The 21,227-nt window shown below is 41.4% G+C and overlaps 2 protein-coding genes and 1 long non-coding RNA gene across 11 annotated transcripts in view; 2 read left to right on the top strand and 1 right to left on the bottom strand.

The window, feature by feature from the left end:
* Seh1l (SEH1-like nucleoporin) overlaps positions 1 to 14,160 on the top strand; it is a 27,625-nt gene extending 13,465 nt beyond the window's left edge. The window contains exons 4-9 of one of the 3 annotated variants that reach the window (XM_056984932.2): positions 322 to 533; positions 2,763 to 2,861; positions 7,156 to 7,296; positions 7,828 to 7,985; positions 10,560 to 10,710; positions 11,837 to 14,160. In XM_056984932.2, coding sequence (XP_056840912.1) covers positions 322 to 533; positions 2,763 to 2,861; positions 7,156 to 7,296; positions 7,828 to 7,985; positions 10,560 to 10,710; positions 11,837 to 11,852 — 777 coding nt within the window. In that variant the 3' untranslated portion in view covers positions 11,853 to 14,160. The remainder of the gene's footprint in view (positions 1 to 321; positions 534 to 2,762; positions 2,862 to 7,155; positions 7,297 to 7,827; positions 7,986 to 10,559; positions 10,711 to 11,836) is intronic. The other 2 variants (XM_056984931.2, NM_001394994.1) reach the window with 2 other exon arrangements.
* LOC102552297 (uncharacterized) lies at positions 7,712 to 18,082 on the bottom strand. 3 transcript variants are annotated; one of them, XR_361453.4, is made up of 3 exons: positions 17,976 to 18,082; positions 9,279 to 9,444; positions 7,712 to 7,965 (listed from the first exon to the last, which is right to left on the bottom strand). It is a non-coding gene; the product is annotated as an uncharacterized LOC102552297 (long non-coding RNA). The 3 variants fall into 3 exon arrangements; XR_005496397.2 differs by having other exon boundaries at positions 17,899 to 18,016; XR_010059723.1 differs by lacking the exon at positions 17,976 to 18,082 and having other exon boundaries at positions 9,279 to 9,645.
* Positions 18,083 to 18,123: 41 nt separating this feature from the next.
* Positions 18,124 to 21,227, top strand: part of Cep192 (centrosomal protein 192) — an 84,449-nt gene continuing 81,345 nt past the window's right edge. For 3 of the 5 annotated variants that reach the window (XM_056984938.2, XM_063277311.1, XM_063277312.1), the window contains exons 1-3: positions 18,124 to 18,230; positions 18,702 to 18,872; positions 20,471 to 20,638. In XM_056984938.2, coding sequence (XP_056840918.1) covers positions 20,475 to 20,638 — 164 coding nt within the window. In that variant the 5' untranslated portion in view covers positions 18,124 to 18,230; positions 18,702 to 18,872; positions 20,471 to 20,474. The remainder of the gene's footprint in view (positions 18,231 to 18,701; positions 18,873 to 20,470; positions 20,639 to 21,227) is intronic. The other 2 variants (XM_056984939.2, NM_001402401.1) reach the window with 2 other exon arrangements.

The following is a 21,227-nucleotide window of genomic DNA, read 5'->3' on the forward strand; positions in this document are numbered from 1 at the left end:
TATGACAGCTATGTGTACAAAAGTGTGAACATTTCTGGTGGTGACGAGTCTGCTCAGTGAGATTACTAACATAATACACGATGCTTTCTAAAGGCAGATTTTCTTCTCTCGTAAACTCATAACTGTTCATTAGTTTGTTATGAGATTGCATACGCAAAGTGCTTCCCTGGAAATAGAGACCAGGAGTGGCTTTAAGTTCCTGATGCAAGGATGAAAACCTAATAAATGGCGAGTTGTCTGTGTGATTCTAAAACATTTGTTCTTCAGATCCATCATATTTCTTTTTGTGTATGGTTTAAATTGTATTTTATATTTTTCCAGGTGAAAAGGACAACTCTAGTGGACAGCAGAACATCTGTTACAGATGTGAAATTTGCTCCCAAGCACATGGGTCTGATGTTAGCAACCTGCTCTGCAGATGGCATCGTGAGAGTCTACGAGGCCCCAGATGTGATGAACCTCAGCCAGTGGTCCCTGCAGCACGAGATCTCGTGTAAGCTGTGCTGCAGCTGCATTTCTTGGAACCCTTCCAGGTAAGCGCACGTCAAACCTTTGAAAGTCTTCCAAAGCAGGCGAGGGGTTTTTCAAGCTAAGAATTTACTGGCTTAATTTTTCAGATGCTTTTTGTAATACATAATATTATCTAGAAGAAAGTTTCCACTTTCCTATATCCATAAAATGGTGGAACCCATTCAGTATCAATAGTTGAGAACTTCTACAAAATTTTCTATGTAAATAAAAATAAATTAGAATATTTTTAAGAGACAGATCTGTGCAGAAATACCAACCCAAGAAGACATACTATACTCAGTCATGTGTAGAACTCATACATTTTCCTCAAGTTTCTTTTTCTCACAAAAAAATACTTGTGAATAAAATATGAAGACATTTTAGTATATAATTTATTTTAAAGCATCCAATTAATCCCTTAAACAATTAACTAATTGGAAGGATTGTCACCTTATTGCCTATGCTGGTCTAGAACTTGCTGTTGAACTTACTGTCCTGCTTCAGCCTCCTGAATGTTGACATAATAGAAAGACAGTCATCATATCCGTCTCTTCATTATTCCTGTTTAACGCTCCATGTTGAGTGCGATTGTATGACTATGCTGTGGTTGCTTTTAAAAGATTTTAAACAAAGCTATTACTTAATTTTATGTGTATGTCGGTGAACACATGTGTCTGGTGTCCTTGGAGGTGTGAAGTGGGTGTTGGATCCTTGTGACTGGAGTTACAGATTGTTGTGAGTCACCGTGTGGGTGCTTGGAATGAAACCTGGGTCCCCTGGAGGAGCAGCACACGTGATCGTAACAGCTGAGACATCTTTCCAGCACCCATATTTGCTTTCTGTTTATCTTTTTAATCACTCCGTAAGAAAATCTGCAGATATCTAGAAGAGTAGAAAACAAAACCAAAAGTTCTCTTTTTCTAAAAGGAAATGCTATCATTAGCTTATATTCTAGATTTTGATTCTGGTAGCTACTGTTACATACGTAGATGATTTATTCTGTTGGTTCTTGCTCTGTTAGATCTAAAGTGTTTATATTCACTGATACCTGAATATGACTGGTATGTGTTTTATTTGTGGTAATCTTTATAGTTGTTATGTTGGTAATTAAGTTCTAAACTTATCTTTATTTAGTGATTTATTAGTTCTTAGATTATGACTCCTTGCTTAAACTTTAAAAGTTTTTATTTTATGTATATTGGTATTTCTTCTACTTGTATATCTTTACACCTCCATCAGGCAGTGTCTTTGGAAGCCAGAGAGGGCATTAGATTCTCTGGAACTGAGGTACAGGCCACCATGAGCCAGCATGTATGTGGGTGCTGGGAATCGAACCCAGGTCTTCTGGAAGAGCACCCAGTGCTCCAGTGTTAAGAAACCTTGTAGTCATCCATATAGTCCCAACGATTCCTCTCTTACAAAGGAGAAAATTAGCCACATGATGGTAGTGCATGCCTCATATCCCAGGACTCCAGAGGCAGAGGTGACTCTCTGAGTTTGAGGCCAGCCTGTACGGAGTGAGTTCCAGGACAGCCAGCGCTACACAGTGAAACCCTGTCTTGATAATCTAAAGGGGATGGGGAGGAGAAAGGAGAGGTGGAAAGACAGAGAGAATGGATGAGCTTATTTTGCTTCTGTTTCATGTTGAGCCTTCTCCTTTTGTTCATTTTTGTTACATTGTTATAAATGCATGATGAATATTTATAATATTTGGGTTCTGTGAATACTTAACATAGGTATAGATGTTTTGTCTATAACTACTAGTTGACTCTAAAATTTAACTAGCAGCCAGGTTATGTGAATATTTGTTATAGATATACTTTCTCATGAAGCTGTTGTTTACATAGAATCATCTCTTCATACCTTTAGTTATTACCATAGCTCCTTATAGTTTAAGTTTCCAATTGGATTAGTGGATCTAATCATGTGATGCTTTAGTAACAAAGCTGTAGTTAGCTTTAATAATAAAGAACTACATTTTTCCTGTTGCTGATGTTTGAAGTAAGAAAGTCTCTAAGGTATGTCAGCTGTTGGAATGCCCTTGTTTAGAAGAGCGCTCCTTGAGAAGCAGTCCTGAGGGACAGTGGGAGGTTCTCATGTGCACATGTAGTGTGGCAGGTCTATGGTGGACATCCAGATGTGACGGTGAGGTCAGGCTGACTTGTAGGTTATTCGTCTGCTTGAGTCCAGTTCTTAATTTTAATTAATGCAGTGGCTTACTGTATTACATGAGTGCTTCCCTTTCTTTCCAGCTCTCGTGCTCACCCCCCCATGATCGCTGTGGGAAGTGATGACAGCAGTCCAAATTCAATGGCCAAGGTTCAGATCTTTGAGTACAATGAAAACACCAGGTGAGTACTGCTTTGTTCAAAATTGAGTTATGTTTTAAGTGATTGTTTCTTTATTATCTGCATTGTACATGTTTCATTGTATAGTTACTGGTTTCCTGAGAGACACCAAGTTCTGTGCTATGCTTTCATTTATAGTTGGTGTTTTTTTTTTTTTTTTCCTTCAAAACAGGGTTTTTCTGTGTAGCCCTGGCTGTCCTGGAGCTCCCTCTGTATATCAGGCTGGCCTTGAACTCAGAGATCTACCTGCCTCTGCCTCCCAAGTGCTGGAATTCATGGTGTGTGCCATCACAGCCTGGCCTGGTTTTTTTGCTTTTTAAAAAAAGATTTCTTTCCGGAGTCTTGCCTGCATTATTTTTCTGTGTGCCATGTGCATGCCTAGTCACATGTCTTAAGGGGTCATTAGATCTCTGGAATTACAGTTGTGGTGGGTGTGGGTGCTGGGAATAAAGACCAGGCCTTCTACAGGAACAAAAGTGTGCTCTTCACTGCTGAGCTGTCTCTCTAGCCCCATTGTTTTTAGCTTTTTGAGACAGTCTCATGCTACTCCCAGTTAGTCCTGAATGAGAGTTCATTCGATTTTCCTATTTCAGCCTTTTGAGTAGGTTGAGCTTAAGGGATGCACCCCGTTTGTGAAGAGGAAACTGAAGAGGAGATAGATAGTATCTGGTACCTCAACCTGTATTACCTTGTAGAGAAAATGGGACATAAGACTAAGGAGTGGGACAAGCTTTCAGAACTAAAAGAATCAGGATGTTGAAGAGTTTTCTACGTGGGGAAACCTGGTTTAAAGATTAGGTTAGGAATGTTTACTTAGCCCAGGACCTACGGGGTGAGTAGAAGTTGGCAGAAAGCCTTTCGTGTGACTAAGACTGTATCCGATAAGACCTGGGAACAAGACTTTGTTAGCCCTGCCACTTTAACAGAACAGGCAGAGGGGACGTGACAGGCAGGCAGACGCAGTAGCCTGTTCCACTGCTGTAGTGTCGTCTTACTTGTCGTGTCCATTTGAGCACAGGGCCAAACGGTACTTTAACTCTTCGTAGGAGTGATAAGTACTTTAGAAGGGAACGTGAGTGGTTGGTGAAGTTATCTAGTTGGGAGATGACAGTGGCTTTGGCATAAAGTAGGGACAATGAGAAAGGGGAAGACAGCAAGGTACTGCAGGTACCTCGTGCATTTATCTCCCTGCTTAGGACATCTGAACACAAAAGCTTTGACACTAACATTCTTCACAACTGAACACACCAACAGCCTGTGGTGAAGTCTTAGGTCAAATATCAAGAGTGACAGGTAGAAAACAGGGTCTTTGTTAGCCGCCCTGTACCTCTTTGTTTTGACAGTCTCACTGTGGAGTCTGGTCATTTCAGAACTCATTCTGTAGACTAGGCCTTCTGTGTGCTGTGATTTATTTGCTCTCCTGTCTCTCCCAAATTCCAGGGATCACCTCTGTACCTCCATACCAGGCACGCAAGGTGCCCCCTTCCTCTGTAAAAAATAAAAAATCTGACTAAGTCTGTCAGTTGGCTATTCTGGATAGGAACTACTTTAGACAACTGTTATTTAAATCTGTTTTTATGAAGTATTTTGAATATTTCAGAAGCACCAGTAAGAGCTGAAGATAAAAACATGAATGAATGTAATTTGGCATGGTGGCACACAGCTGGAATCTCAGCGCTTGGGAGACAGAGGCAGGCAGATTTCAGTTCAGGACTGGCCTGCTCTGCATAGTGAGTTCCAGGACAACCAGAGCTATGTAGAGAAACCCCGTGTGTAAAAGAAATTAAACCAAACCAAACCAACCCCCAAAAGAGAAACGTAATAGTGGCTGTTTAGTACAGCGCTGACCATGGTAACATTTTCTTCATGTAGTAGAAAAAGAAGCAGCAGCGTAGTCTTTGACTGAGCCAGGTAAAGTACTGAGCGATAGCTGCCCCTCGCTTTCAAAGTGTTCTGTAGGTGGGGTGGGGCAGGAGCACAGCGTGGAGGGCATTTTCAAGCTCCCAGGCTGCTGAGACTGTGCCGAAGTGAGGTGAGATTTTTCAGGTAGGTATTTCAGAGTGAAGGCTCAAGAGAATTGAAGAAAGGTAGGATGGAGAGCTCTGTCCTGTCTTCGTACGTGAAGGGTTGCTTGGCTGAGTGCTTCAGTCATGTCCATGCTGTTGAACCTAAGAAGGACCAAACTCTTGACATCCTCTTCCCTTTACAGTTTGCTTGATTCCTGGTACAGTCTTATTATGTACCCCTGGCTGGCTTGGACCTTGTTATGCAGATCAGGCTGGCCTTGGAGCCCTGGGAATCCACTACCTGCCTCTGCTTCTTGAGTGCTGGGATTGAAGTTGTGAACCTCCATGACCAATTCATTGTCATCTTATTCTGTTTACTGCTACAGAACACAATGTGAGGATAAGATATTGCAGTCACCTTCAGTTTTTACTCATGCTAGGCAAGCTGGCTACCATTTAGGTTCTTGATTTTTTTTGAGCCAGGGTCTTACTGTGTAAATCAGGCTGCCCTTGAACTCATCGTGCTCTTTCTGCTTGATTGTATCTGTGTACCACCACACCCAGGTCTCTCTTGCAATAGCTTTCCCCCTCTAACCCTAGGCAGGAAAGAAAAGGATAGAGGGATCCGGACAACATTGCCATTAGGCTACTTCCCACTTTTGATTTTGGCTCTAAGGATATCCAATTTCCTCTTGTTTCTTTGCTAGTGACTGCTTAACAAAATGATGGACAGCAGTCAACGGCAACTTACCAACAGTCCCCTCCCCAACCCACCCACCTCTCAGGGCCCTAGCATTTACATACTTTCTCAAAAGTCCTTAGAATTCTAAACATTACATAATTACAGAAACTCTCCTATCAGCAGCTGGCAAAGTCATGGCTCTGCTAGAGCTCAAGGAAGGAAAGCATAGTCTCGGGCTGTGGGCTCTGAGGCTCCGTATCCCACGCCCAGGATAAATATAGTCCCATAATATTTTTGTTTTTCAATGAAAGTAAAATTCTCATTACAAGTACCTTTAACTTTTTCCTCTTTAAAGGAACTTGGTATGTTGCCCAGGCTGGCCAGGAACTCAGTGATCTTTTTGTGTACGTCCTAAAAGCTGAGGTCATAGGTGTATGCCATCAGCCAACTCTCCCTTCCCTCCTTCCTGTCTGAGAGCTCACTATCTAGACCAGGCTGAAGTCCTACAGGTCTCCCTCCCTGTGGAGTGTGGGATTAAAGGCATGAACCACTATGCTAGGCTCTTACCCTTTTTTAACAAAAAAAGGAAAACAAAAAAGGCTAATGAAGCCAGATTTTATTTGAGCTAAGTTTTGATTAAGTATTTTTATGGACTGGTAACCTGTTGGTGGGGTTCGGAGATCTGAAATCCAGTTGTTGGTTTGGTTGTGCTCTGAGGCAATCTTTTAGCTTTTGAGCCTAGGATCCTGGACTGTGGCAGCCACTCTAGGCATCTTCTCTGTTTTGTGTTTTTTTCACTCTGTTTTTTCTTAGAAACATTTTCTCTGTGTAGTCCTGACTGTCCTGGAACTTACTCTGTAGACCAGACTGGCCTCAAACTTGCTTCCTCTGCCACCGTAATGTGGGGATTAAAGGTGTGGGTTACCCCACCTTGTTCATCCTGTTTTGTCTTATCTAAGGGCATTGAACTTTAGGGTCAGTCCTACCCTAATGATAATGAATAAGGAATAGATAAATTAAAAAAAAATTTTTTTTTTTTTGGAATAAGATTACATTTGTAGGCTCCAGTTTGGGCCTAGGAGTTAGTTATTTGGGGGCCACTATTGAGTGTTCCCGCAAAAGTCAAGCATTTACTGAGAGGAGTATGAAAAACATTGAGATACATTGATGAACCTTTTCATATTTCTGACTTTTTAAAAAAATTACTCATTTATTTTGAAATGGGGGTCTCCATCCACAGTCCTGGCCGACCTGGAGCTCACAGAAGATTTTCCTGGCTCTGCCTCCACAGCGCTGGGCTTAAGTAGTACCCATCAAACGTAGCTCAAACTGTTTTTATTATAAAGATTTATGTGTGTTCATGTACATGCATGTGCATGAGTGTACATATGCCATCTATGTGCTGGTGCCTGCAGAGGCCTGAGGAGAAGGTTGAGATCCCTTGAAGCTGGAGCTGCAGGTGGGTGGGAACCCTGGAGTAGGTGCTGGGACTCCAGCTGTGGTGCTCGGGGACACAGCAAGTGCTCTTGCCCCGGAGCCGGCCGCCTCTCCAGCCTCAAGTTCTGTAGTTTTATTTCTGAAAATTTTAATTACTTTTTCTTTGACTTAGGAAATATGCAAAAGCTGAGACTCTTATGACAGTCACGGATCCTGTCCATGACATTGCGTTTGCTCCAAATTTGGGACGATCTTTCCACATCCTGGCAATAGCAACCAAAGATGTAAGAATTTTCACATTAAAACCTGTGAGGTAAGTTGTAGAGAAATGCAGAATTTGAAAGTACTCTTTCCTTCTGCTTCTCTTCCTCTGAGAGAACAGTAAGGGCTCAGGTCTGCAGACTGAGCCCTCTTCTGAATGTTGTATGTGACCTTTGGAGTGAGGATTTAGTTAATTGTTCCAGTTACTTTCCTTGTTTCTCTGCTTCCTTTCTGCTACTCTGTTGGATTTTGAACCTCGTTTAGGAGAATAATGTGCTCATTTGTGTCTTCTCCCCCTGCTCCCCCCCCCCCCCAAAAAAAAAAAAAAAAAAAAGAGGCAATGAGCTTCATCTGTGGGGTGAAATAAGTCCAGGTTTTGGAGAAGTCAAATGAAATGGTGTTTATGTAGCCCGAGGGCTGAGTGGTAGTGGGCAGTGGGCAGTGGGCAGGGGACATAAGTGCACATGTTGGGAAAGAATATGGTAAGCGTATTTATTTGTATTTTTTAGTTCAAATATATGTTTATGTGTGAGTGTATATACACACAAGACTCTTTTTGAGAACTTTGTAAATCTTTTTTTAGGAAAGAACTTACTTCTTCTGGTGGTCCAACAAAATTTGAAATCCATATTGTGGCTCAGTTTGATAATCATAATTCTCAGGTCTGGAGGGTGAGTTGGAACATAACAGGAACAGTATTGGCGTCTTCAGGAGATGACGGCTGTGTTAGGTTGTGGAAAGGTAAGGTTTTTAATAGAGGGGCAGTTGTTACTTATATTTACCTTTCACTTAAAAGTATAAATTCTGAAATATATATTTAAAATTGTTTTTAATATTATTTAAAATAATTGTCTTATGTTTGTACTATTTTGAAATACCAGATTACCTAGTTCATAGAAATTAATGGCCAATTGAATTGTTTTATTTCTATGTGGAAGAAAGCCAGTTTTGAAACTAATTAGAACATGCAGTGTCTTCGGGACAAGCTAATCTGGGTATCTGCTCTATTAAACCTTGACGAGGCCTCCAGTGGTCTTTGGTAAAAGTATTTGCCTCCCATGGGTAAGGAAATGAGTATGAATGTCTGCAACACCCCAGCTCCTTTAGGGAACTGGGGGCAGAGGGAGGAGACTTCTAACCTGGTAAGCACAGCTCAGTGAAAAAACCAGTAGAGTCCTTATCTTAAACAAGGTGGAAATAGGGGCCGACAGCTGAAGTTAACCTCTGCAAGGGTGCTATGGCACACATGTACCCGAACACGCATACACACATACACACAAATGCACGCATGCACACGAACACACACACACACACACACACACACACACACACACACACACACACACACACACACACTGTCTCTCATCCTCTCAGAGACTTTAAATCTATCATCTTTTTTTTTTCTTTTTAGACTCCAAAATTCAAGAATACTGGAGTTCTGACTCTGTGTTTTTTGTGTCCCACTGAGGGAACTTGGTCTAATCAGTGACACTGCCTTTGATGTCTGTAGCATCACAGTGGGCTGACTCTAGTCTGACCATCAGCTATAGAACTGCAGTGGGTCATTTGTCCTGAGTGCAGGCTGGCTAAGCCCTGATGGCCTCCCATGTTCAGTCTTACTATATATTCTGTAGGACCAGCCCAGATTTTCCTTTCCTCAATTTGATTTTAAGGATTTCTCTGTCCTTTTTGTTTCTAAACTTAAAGTAGGATGGCCTGGTAGTTAACCATTAGATCCTTTAACTTTAATTTACTGACTTCAGTGACTAGTTTTGCATTCAAAGAATGAGATCATGTTGGATGAACTGCTACACAGAGGTTTTCTTATCAATACACATCTCTGACCATGATGTACACAGTGCCCACGTAATGTGCATAGCCTAGAAGACAGCTCCAATCCTTATTTATATTCATTGTAAGAAAGACAAAGAATTTGGGTTTATTTCTTTTAAAGATTTTGTTTTGATATTAACTTGTATTTGTAGAGAGAGGTCAGACGACACTCTTGGGTATTGTTCCTTAGTTATGACTCACCTTTGTGTTTGAGAAAAGGTCTTTCTTGCCGGGAAACTCACCAGGTAGGCGAGGCTGGCTGGTCAGCTGTTGAGCCCAGAGATTTGTCTGTCCCCGATAGTCTGTTGCTGGTTCTCCCAGGCACACTGCTGCATCTGGGTTCTGTCGCTGATCCGGGTCCACACGGCTGCAAGTCAAGCCCAGCCCAGATATTAATAACCTCTTTATCTTTGAGATTAGATAATTGTGTCAGTTATTTGTTTCTGAAAGAAGAGAAATAGTGAAAAGCTTTCATTTTATTTATTTATTTATTTATTTATTTATTTATTTATTTTTATTAACTTGAGTATTTCTTATATACATTTCAAGTGTTATTCCCTTTCCCGGTTTCCGGGCAAACATCCCCCTCCCCCCTCCCCTTCCTTATGGGTGTTCCCCTCCCAACCCTCCCCCCATTGTCGCCCTCCCCCCATAGTCTAGTTCACTGGGGGTTCAGTCTTAGCAGGACCCAGGGCTTCCCCTTCCACTGGTGCTTTCATGTTTTTTAAACAAGTAATTGTTTTTGATATAAGATCTTACTCTGTATTGTAGGCTGGTCTGGAGCTCACTGTGTAGCCTAGGGTTGGCCCCAAACTCAGACCAATTCTTCTGTCTCAATTATAAGTCATCATGGTTGCTTTAAATTAGTAGTTCTTTGAAAACCTTATGTATTTCATCTAAAAATTGTACTTACCGCTTACCTAGGAGTAAATGTAGCTTGCTGAAGCTGCGGAAATGCTCAGTTGGTAAAGAGCTGGCTGTAAAAGCATGAGGACCTGAGCTCAGATCTTCAGCACCTATGTAAAACCCAGGCCTACTAGTGTGCAGTTGTAACTCTAGCGCAGGGGAGCCTTAAGCAGCAAGGTTTTTGGAGCTGCCCAGACAGCTGGTATAGCTAGATTGGTGAACTCTAGGTTCAGAGAGAGAGAGAGAGACAGAGACAGAGAGAGAGAGAGAGAGAGAGACAGACAGACAGACAGACAGACAGACAGACAGACACAGAGACAGACCTTACCTCAGAAACTATGATGGAGAGTCCAAGGGGAAGACGGCCAGGATCAACATCTGTTAACATGTGTAAGTTTATGCACACAAGCATATGCACATGAACGTGAATACAGGCACACGTTATACACAAATATTTTTAGAAATGTAGCCCATACCTTGTTTCATTTCTTGCAGCTTTAGGAGAAGAGTGCTGATACATGTATTCATATGAATAGGTGTTAGTCATGTTAATGTATTTGGCTGTTTTTCTTTCAGCTAATTACATGGACAATTGGAAGTGCACTGGTATTTTGAAAGGTAACGGGAGCCCAGTAAATGGGAGTTCTCAGCTGGGAAACTCAACTCCTTCACTGAGCTCAAATATTCCAAATCTTCAAAATTCATTAAATGGAACATCTGCTGGCAGGTAGGCTCTTCTGTGGGAAACTAGCAACCCCATCCCCTGCCCCCACACACACTTTTTACATGTATGGGTTTTTTGCCTGCTTGTCTATCTGTCCACCACAATGTGTGCAGTGTTTGGGGAGGCCAAAGAGTCAAGTGTTTTGGAACTGGAGTTATGGATGCATGTGAGCCACCATGTAGGTGCCGGGATTCAAACCTGGGCCCTTTGCAAGAGCAGCCATGTCCTTAGTTGCTGAGCCACCTCTCCTGGTAGCCGTACTAACAGGTGAATTTTAAGATGAAATAAAGTAATTCACCAGTAATTGTCACACTTACTCTTGAAATCTCACTCTTGCCTGTATTTAGTGGTTATAATATGTGTTTAGTTGGTTATAATATGGACAGCTTTTAAGTCCATTGAATTATATTCTGAAATTCAGTGGTCAGTAAAGATGTTATTAGCTTTATGATTTCTGTGTTCTTTTCTGCAGCAGTGAAAGGAGACGTGGTTTAATAAGGTTGGCTCTTAGATAGACAGTCGGGTTTCTTCTGTTAGTGCCTGTTGGGTAGGCTTTGTATCAGGTCACGTTGAAGTTTTAATAAATACATAACTCCAGCTTTGTGAGACCATTGAATGAAATGAAATGATTTGTCTTTTGTGCTTATAATAACTAAGAGGAAATGGTAAAATATGAGATCTTGAAGTTTATGCAATTCTGCATACATTTAAAAATTTTTGACATAGTCTAGCCTCAGTTTTTCTCATTCAAGTTTCAAATAATGTAAATTTGTAATATAAAAATTTAAAGATATGCCTTTGGGCATAATTTGGAATAGAGGCTCTGTGGTTACCCTATTGTCATCCTAAGCAGAAGAAAAACATAGATTTTAATTTTCTCAGTTGTTTTGATACTACTGTATTTTTTTAATAAAGAAATCTTGCTGTTTGATTTTGAGGTCTTAGGTATTTGCAACTATAAAAACTTTCCAGTTACTATGGAGAAGAACAAATTATCTTATGAAGGAAAGCATATTAGAGTTAATTTTTCAAGAACCTGCTTTAGGTAGCAGCTTCTGTACTGTGTTTTCTTTAATCTGTGTTCGATGTGTGATGCACTCTCCCTTCTCCATTTGTGTTGTGTCCTTAGCAGAAAGCACAGCTGAGTGCACGCTAGCTGGAGTGACTGTGCTGCTGTGCTGCTTGTTGCATGCACACAGGAATGGAAACCAACTTCTTTCCCTCCCCAGCGCCGTGTGATCTCCACGATGCACCAGCAGCCTGTTCACTACTACACACAGGCCCAAAGGCCTTTAAATGACAGTGTATATAACTTCTGTACTAGTCAGACTCCTGACACTATAAATGGAAAGGCTTTTTGTTGACATATCATCACCAAAACAATTTTTTGGAATGTTCTGGAGACTAACTTGGGTTTAAAAACTGAAAAGATTGCTATTATCCTCATAAGCAGTTGGGAGGAGGGCAAATATAATTTTATTCCATTTGGAAAATATAGGAATATGTCTTTTATTTTCTAAAACAATAAGCTAAAATGATGAGTTTTTATAATTTTAATTTGAAAAATCAAATAAATATTTTCATAAAGATTGTTTTGAGTGGTAATGTGTTTACCTTTTGTAGAATTGCTCTGTAGGTGACATTATCCACACAACTACTTTACAGGTGACATTATCCACACAACTACATCTCTTGTAATTAAAATACTAGTACAGGAACAGATCAGTAACGTGGCACCAGTTGAGCTCAAATAGTTTGTAGCCAAGCAGCACATTAGCAATTGCTGGTTTTATTGGTAGTAAAATGGTGACAGCACTTCTAAGTTTTCATCTCATATTCAGGAGATGGCTGTTTCTAATCTATGCATGAATGTTTATGGTGTGATCCTATACAACTTGGTTTCCTTTAAGACAATTTGGAAACATGAGTTGACATTTTTCAGAAAATGTGCGTGCAGTTAAAATTCCGTGTCTCAGGATTTTTAATGTGTTATTTCAAAGAGTCCCTGTATTCTGAAACTTTTGACTTTGATGATAGTTATACACCTTTTCACTTACTAAACTGCATACATATTACGGGTAAGTTATGAGATGGTAGAATAACAGGCTATAATTCTTTGAGCCTTTTTATGCACCAAAATTCTGTAGGTATTCTAAGTTTTTTGCAGGAAACGAAGCCTGTGCAATGATTGTATTTCTCAAGCATGTGGAGTGCAGTAGCCAGGTCTCCCGGTAGTGAGTTGGAGCTGGTTCTCGGTATCATGTATGCACTAACGTGTGCCTGCTGCTGTAACACATGCAGCTCTGCTGGAAAGGAAGAGCAGATGTGTGAATTAAGGAATCAAATGAGATTAGACACGCTTTCAGTTTATAAAATGAATGTCTCTGTAACATACGTCCTGATGATTTTGGGGGCATTTTAACTTTAACAGATTGTATTTTTTTTTAAAATTTTTATACTTCTTAAGCAGCCTTGATTCAAGTGAGAGTCTTGATTTGTACTGTTCTATCGGTTGTGGCATGAATATACAGCTTTTTTTCCTTCCTTCCAGCATGTTTTCTCTTCTTTGGTTCTCTTTGTATTTACTGCTTTTCTCTTTTTCTTCTGTTTCCCTCCCTCCTTTCCCCCTGTTGTTTTTGTTTTGGTGTTTTGTTCCTGTCTTCATTATTTCAGGTATTTCTTTCCCCCTCTGGATTCCCCACGGGCTGGATCAAGATGGTCCAGCTGTGCCCAGCTCCTTCCTCCTCCTGCTCCTCTGCTAGAGCACTCTTGTGATGCAGACACTGCCAACCTCCACTATCCTCACCCTCGCAGAGGATGCCTCTCTCGGCCTCTTAATCCCTTACCTGAGAATGAAGGGGTGTAAAATCCTGATTTAAAGGCCTTACCCAGATGCTTGTAAATGCTTTTATTCCGGGCTGCTTTTGGTTTCTTCATTTTCTTTTAGAAGATCCTTCCTAGTTAGGCCATGTCTTGCATGTATCACAACTCGAGTGTTTGAAACCAAACCTGTTTGTACTTCTGCACCAGGAAACCTTGGCTTCACTAGTTGGTTACCTTGGACGAGATGAGCTTCAGAAAAAGCAATATTAACTGTGAACGATTCCCAGTATCTGGTTCAAAGTGCCTGTCTTGTACATTCATTCTGTGTGGACTTGTTATCATAGAGTTCAGTTTTGTCTGTTGATGGTAGCTTCAGAGGAAAGCATATCATTGTGAACTTCACTCTGTAATTCAGACATTAAGAAATGTTTGGAATTTTATAGGCTGATGTTACAAATGACTGTAAAATAAATCATTCCTGTGTATAAAGCAGCAAATCATAAGGATATTTTTGTCTTTTTTTTTTTTTTTTAAAGGAAAATGCCTTTTACTACTTGGAATTACTACTTAAAAATTTTGTAACTGTTCTCCAAGTAGGTTATTTAATAAAAGTATTTTAAAAGATGTGAATCTGTTGTCTTATGAAAACCATGTGTACTTGGGTTTTGTGTTTTGAGAGCCTGTAAAGACTGACCTGGAACTGATTCTGTAGCCACACAACCCTTCCTCACATAACCCTTCCTCTCCCTCCTGGGGATTACAGGCTTGCACCATACCTGGCTAAAATGGGTCACTTTAAGATAAGTTAGGTTTAGTGTCCTTTTCCCATGTCCCAACACAACACAAAACAAAGCAAGCAAACAAACAAACCCAAAAAACAAAAAAGGAACAGGGGATAAAGCAAGTGTTACACTTAAAGTTACATTGCCAGATGGGATGGGTCAGTGGGTAAAGATGCCTGCCACCGAGCCTGACCACCCATCTACCCTCCAGAAACCACACGGTGCTGGGAGAGAAGCCGTCGGGCAGTTCTGACTCCACACAAGTAACATATTGAGAGTGAGTTTATACACACTAACACAAAAATGTCATTAAAGATAGAATGTCAACATGCAAATTAACATTCAGAACTGACAAGTGACTTCAGTCTCATTATTCAACGTTATTATGGTTATTAGTTCTTTTGAGATAGGCTCTCTACGTAGCCTTGGTCTTGGAACTCACTGTGTGCACCAGGCTGGTTCTTGAACTCAGATTTGCCTGCCTTTGCCTCCTGAGTGTTGAAACTATGAACATGGACCACCATGCCCAACTCAGCATTATTTTGTACATGAAGCCAGAAATCAAGCTATAGTAAAACCATGGAGCTAGTAATGGTATTTTGGCCTATTATTTTTTGAATTGTTGAGGATTTACCTTTCAAGGCAAAAGGATATCTTTTCTAAAAGTTGTATTTTAATTATGTCTATGTGTGGGTACATGTATGAGTGAATACAGGTGCTCTTGGTGTCCAGAAGAGGGTGCCAGATTTCCTGGAGCTGGAAGAGTTACAGGCATTTGTGAGCTGCTGGACAGTGGTGCTGTGAGCTTAACGTGGGGCCTCAGCTAGAGTAACAAGCACTATAAACACTCAGTCTTCTCTTCAACCCATAGAGATGTGTATTTAAAAAAGCATTTCATATGTGCATGTACATTAGCTTGGAGAGGATAAAGATGAGATAGAATGGCTCTTATTTTAAAGGAATATTTGAATTGTGTTTAATGTCAAATAAGCCAGACATGGTGGTGCATTTCAGTGGCTCTATTACAGAGTTTGAATGAGACTTTGAGACCATTCTCCGACTTAATGTAGTGAGTGTTTCGTAGCTAGCATGTCCAGGATACTAATGGCGTGCGCTAGAGGATATGTGAAAGATAAAAAGGTAATCAGTCAGCCCACAGATGCATTTTAGTGAGAGAAAACACTTCTGTAGTATAGCGAGTATCAGGGGCTTTGCTTTATAGTCAAGATTGCACAACAGGCCTAAAAGCCACTGGCTCACTTTAGCTGGCAGAATGTGGAAGGGAGGTGGCATTTTCATGGGTGGAAGAGTTAAGGTGGAGACATAGGGCAGTGTTCAGGAAACATGATTGTTGCTTGATTTTTTTTTTTTTTAATATTTTATTGGGTTAGTATACCTCTACCTCCCTTCCAACCCCTGACACGAGGTAGGAGAGAAAGGTTAGAGGAGGAAGGGGACATAGGCATACTTTTGACTACTTCCTGCTGACTGGGGCATTGGGTTTTGGGAGGCCAGTGCATTCTTTTCATCTCCTGCTTCTCATCTCTTTGCTTACAAACACTTGTCAAACCATAACAGCAGCCTCCACAGCCCTCTGGGGCTCTCTCTCTCATACCCTCTCCAAAGTCCTGAGGATTAAACCATCTGCAGCTAGCATATATCACACCCTTGCCAGTGAAAGGCAAATCCGTCACCTGCTGTGAAGCAGTCTCTTATCCCATATCTGGGATTAAAACAAAGGTATTCACATACGTGGGCTTTTAAGGAAACCAAAATTCTCACTACACGATATTTAATGAAAGTAAGATTACTCCGAATACATATCCTGTAACTGGGATTGGATATTGGCTGAGGCATTCCACTGAAAGCATTTTGGAACTGGAGCTGTTCTGTTTTTATTTACTTTGTTTTGGATGGCCATCATTTTTACTTCTTTTTTTTTTTAAAAGATTTATTTATTATTTATATGAGTACACTGTCACTGCAGACGCACCAGAAGAGGGCATCGGATCTCATTACAGATGGTTGTGAGCCACCACGTGGTTGCTGGGAATTGAACTGATGACCTCTGGAAGAGCAGTCAGTGCTCTTAACCGCTGAGCCATCTCTCCAGCCCTCACTTTTACTTCTTTGGAAGGTACCACTGGTTGTAGGGCTTCTACTGGCTCTAAGTTCTAAAAAAGATACGCAGACTACATTGGGAGTTTTAGTTTTTCTTTCCAGTTGGCAAGTAAGGTAAGGTACAGGTGTAAGACATTCGGTGCTCCTATCACTTGAGTGCCAAGGGCTTCCATGTGCAAGTGCTGTCCCAGGTGTGCGAATTGATCCACCCAAGGCTCCAGTAATCCCCATTTTACAAACGAGGGCGCATAACCAAGACGAGGGAGGAAGACTCAGTTTACATCTAGGAGTCTAGCCTTAGAGTTCAGGCTTTCCCCCCTGCATATACTTTTCGGTTCATCTGTCACTGGAGAATCAACAAGTTGCTGAGTGTTTTAGGTTAAGTTCTAGTGGTTTGAGGATTGTGAAGATAGTTCTTGAGTTGGGAATCCAGGTGTACACAGCGAGAATGACACAAAGGAACTCCTAGACCCATTGCACAGCTCACCTTCAACTGGGTTAAGATCTTTGTGAAAGAACGGTAGTTTGTATCAATTGCTTTGAGTCCCACAGCTGAGGATTTGTGAAGTTTTTGTTTGATTTTGTGTTTTCATTGGATGTGACAATTACCACAAAAGGAAAAAAGGATGACAAGTGGACAGCGGAATAGAAGATAGGCTTTTTGTTTTTTTATAGTCTCAGTTTTCTAAGGCAATGCCTTAGTATGTACAGGCTGGCTATCCTACTTCCTCAGCCTCCCAAACGCAGGGATTGTGGGTGTGTGCCATCAATAGGCGTTGTTTCCGGAAAGTAGCTCCGAAGAGGTTAACCAAGAGTACCACCAAGAAAATGATCAAGTAAACAGATGCCTTTTCCCAGTCGGCCAAAGTCAGGTACAGCAACTGTGGACTTTGTATTTCTCTCCTACTATGTTCAAGTGTTTTTAAAATGATATGTAAAAGCCGTTAAGGAATTGTTTAGGAGCAGAGGGAGTCCCTTCTTCCCTTTTGAGATTCTGAACTTTTTTGATTTATTTATTTTATGTATATAAGTACACTTGTGGCTGTCTTCAGACACACCAGAAGAGGGCATCGGATCCCATTACAGATGGTTGTGAGCCACCATGTGGTTGCTGGGGATCGAACTCAGGACCTCTGGAAGAGCAGTCAGGGCTCTTAACCACTGAACCATCTCTCCAGCCCGAGATTCTGAACTTTTAAGACAGAGACGATACATTTTTCAGGTAAAGCTTGTGCTGAGCAAAGATGGTGATGGGATTTGTGTGATTTAGGAAGAATAGCAGTTAAAGAAAAAATTTCCCACTGTTGGTACTTTATCCCAGGCGATTAGGTGTAGTTAACTATCTTGACATGTGCACCCCAAGGAATGATTTGTTAAAAGCAAATCTGAAGCTTATGCATCTACTAAGCGGCGATATGAAAATTAAAAAAAAAAAAAACCAAACTAGTGGAGAAAGGCGACTTACGGAGACCTTTGCGGAGATCTCAAACTGAGGAATTAATGTTTTCAAAACGGCGCCTAAGAGAAGAAGGCCTTTCTCACCTATCTGGGCTGCGCGGCTTTGGGCCTTCAAATCCAGTAACGCACTGTCCTTACCAATCACAGGCTTCTGCCCGCCCCTTCCTCGAGCTTAGCCCAATCCGGGTCGGGTTCCGAGGCCACGCCCTCGCTTCCTACAGGAGGGAGGCCTCGCGGGCCTCCGGAGCGCGCGCACGCGCACTGTAGCCCCGCGGATCCGCCCCTTTAGCGGACGTTTTCCTAGCGCTCGTGAGTGGCGGAGCTGGGTGTCGTGGCCTGGTGAGGAGGGTCGTCGGTGCGGAGGACTTGAGGGAGAGGGCAAGGCTGTGGCTTCTAGGCGGCGGCGGTGACCGCTCGGCCTGGTGGGGACATGGGCTGGAGGTTGGGCTGGTCTGTGAGATCAAGCGTCCGCGCGTGGCCCAGGCTCCCTGCCTGGGCTTTGGAACGGCCGCATCCTTGTTTCCTCCGGTCCGGCTAGCGATTGCCCACTTCTGAGGGACGCACCCATGGCCTCTGAGCTTTGCGGTGTTTTCTTCTTGCAAAGTGCTCTGGTGACTGCCTTACCGTATTGTGATGAGCGGTCTTGTCCTTTTGACGGACTGAAGGAGTAACGTTTTTGTTCGCTCTGAGGGAGGGCTCTTATGTCAACCGGTGTCTGCTAAGCTTCATGCACATTTACTCCTAACAGCTAATGCAAAATGAAAGAGTGTTTTTACTATCCCCCTCCATTTGCTTTGCTCTTGATTTCAGACTTCGTGTCGTTAAGCATGAAGTCCCTTCTGAGACAGTCGTTTGGAGGCCAGTTGCATATAAGACAGTACATTTATTTGCCCTTACCCTTCTGAGGTTATGGTTCTGGTATTTTCATTTGGAACGAACCAACTTTTTCTTCAAATTTCAGCGTTGTGCATTAACTTCACGGTAAGTTTTTAAAAGTTATATACGAAATGTCTACCTAATTTTGACATGTATCACAGTGTGCCAGTAGGTAAATGATTGCTGGCAACTCTGTGTTTTGGGTTCTACGGCATGTACTTTTTAAAAATGTGTGGATATAAATAGACCTGCGATGACCACAGGAAGTAATCTTTTATGCACCCATGAATGTGGTTCATCAATTACAAGTAAACTAGTATTTGAAAATTGAAGCCACTCTATTAAGAAAACAGCAAGAGAAATTGAGTAAGTCGTTACTTGTTTAAAATACAGTAGAATGATAGCTACCATTGTATTTTCTTCACGTTACATAATGGCTAATGGAATCATAAGGGAAATTAGTGTGTTTTCCTGTTTAGGAACGTTTTATGAATGTGCTGTATGCATGCATGGATGGGGGTTCTGCTTTGTTTTGGTTAGCTTTGGTAATTTATCATTACCTGTGTGCATATACACATCACAGTTTAACCTGTGGGAGCTGGCTTTTCTTCATCATGTGGGTCCTAGAGTTCTAACTCAGGCTGTCTGGCTTGTGTTTTTAGTTAGTTTGTCTAAAAAGTATTTTTTAAATAGGACCTTCTTCCTTCTAGTTGGTACTGGCTGGTTATCCCAGTCTGGTCTGAAACCTAAGGTAGTCTCGTCTCAGTCTTCTAGATTACAGGCGTACAAGGCTAGACTTAGGATAGTTGGAGCAGTTGCGCAGTGGCTTTAAAATGTAATGAGCAACATGCATTGGGTCGTAGTAGTGGGTCTCAGCTCTAGAGGGGCATTCGAAATGAGGAGCATTAGAAGTAGATAACTGACATAGCAGGGGAAATTAGGATTATCAGAGGTATCCATGTATGCCACAGCTCCTTTGTAGATATCAGAGGACAGCTTATGGGAATTGATTCTCTTCTTGATTCCCGGTGCTTCTTCTACTTTGTGGGTTTAAACTTTGGTCATGGGGCTTGACAGCAAGCATCTCCACCATGAGCCATCGCACCAGCTCTAAATACCAACGTTGTAACTCACCCTAAAAGTCATTAGTTTTATACCACCTTTGCTTTTCTAACTAGCGAAGTTTGGGATTCTCCATATTCTCCACTAAACCGTGGGTGTCTCAGAGGCACCATGACCATCGCAGCTCATATATTAGAAAACATTTCATTGGGGCTGGCTTACAGTTTAGAGGTTTCGTCCATTATCACCATGGTGGACAACATGTAGTCAGACATGGTGCTAGAGAAGGACCTGAGAGTTCTACATCTTGATCTACAGGCTGCAGAGGGACACTGACATTCTAGGCCGAGCTTGAACATCAAAACTCACCTCCACGGTGACGTATTTCCTTCAATAAGGCCCTGCCTCCTAATAGTGCCACTCCCAATGGACCCAGGTTAATGTTTAGTGTGCATGTTCTTAATTGTAAGGGAGCAAGGTGTTCTGAGCTAAAGTAAAGCTCAGAGTATTGTTAGTAACCACTCTTTCTTATTGATGTTACAGAAATCTTGGTTTTTAAAAGGAGGCATTGTTCTTTTAATCATTGGAAGGTGTTATGGTAATAACACATTCAACTTATTTTTAAAATGCTGTTGTTGCAGTGAAATGGAAGATTTCCGAGGTATAGCAGAAGAGTCATTCCCGAGCTTCTTAACCAGCTCACTACTTGGCAATAGTGAGGTTTTGGGAAATGTCACTCTTCAATCAAATTTTGGCTTGCCCATTGCTGTCTCTACACTTGCCAAGAACAGACCCAGCACTGACAACAGGTAAGACTCACTTACACAGATACTTTTTTTTCCTGTTTACCAACCATGTAATATACTGAGAGAGTAGAGTATGGGATGTGTTAGGACTTGGGTTTCTGGCTCCCGGTGCTTCTCTCTGGATAACTATTATTCTCTTATTCTCCCAGCTTACTGGCTTTATTTGCTTTCCTGTTTATGTTCAAAAATATGTCTGAAAATAACGTCTATGAATAGTTTTCTAGCTGGAGAAAGGCGACTGGTGAATTGTTTCTCAGTGTTGATCTATGATTGTGGCAGTCATTGCATCTTTTTATTGACAATTTCCCTTTTTTACTTCATTTCAGCCAGCTTCATGCTTTACTAGGTATTGAATGCTTTTGATTTTGTTTTTCTTTTCATAGTACTGAGGCTTGAACCCTGAACCTTGTGCATGCTAAGCAAGCACTTTATCCTGATCTACCTCCCTAACTCATGCTGTATGATTATAAAGTAATTTATCTTGTATTCAAATAATTTTAAATTACTCAGATCAAGTTTCTTATTTTTGGGAACTAAACCACCTTTTATCCTATTTTATTTTTTATATTTCTTATTCTAGTTCTATAACCAA

Source organism: Rattus norvegicus, chromosome 18, assembly GCF_036323735.1.
Source record: "Rattus norvegicus strain BN/NHsdMcwi chromosome 18, GRCr8, whole genome shotgun sequence".
Lineage (NCBI taxonomy): Eukaryota > Metazoa > Chordata > Mammalia > Rodentia > Muridae > Rattus > Rattus norvegicus.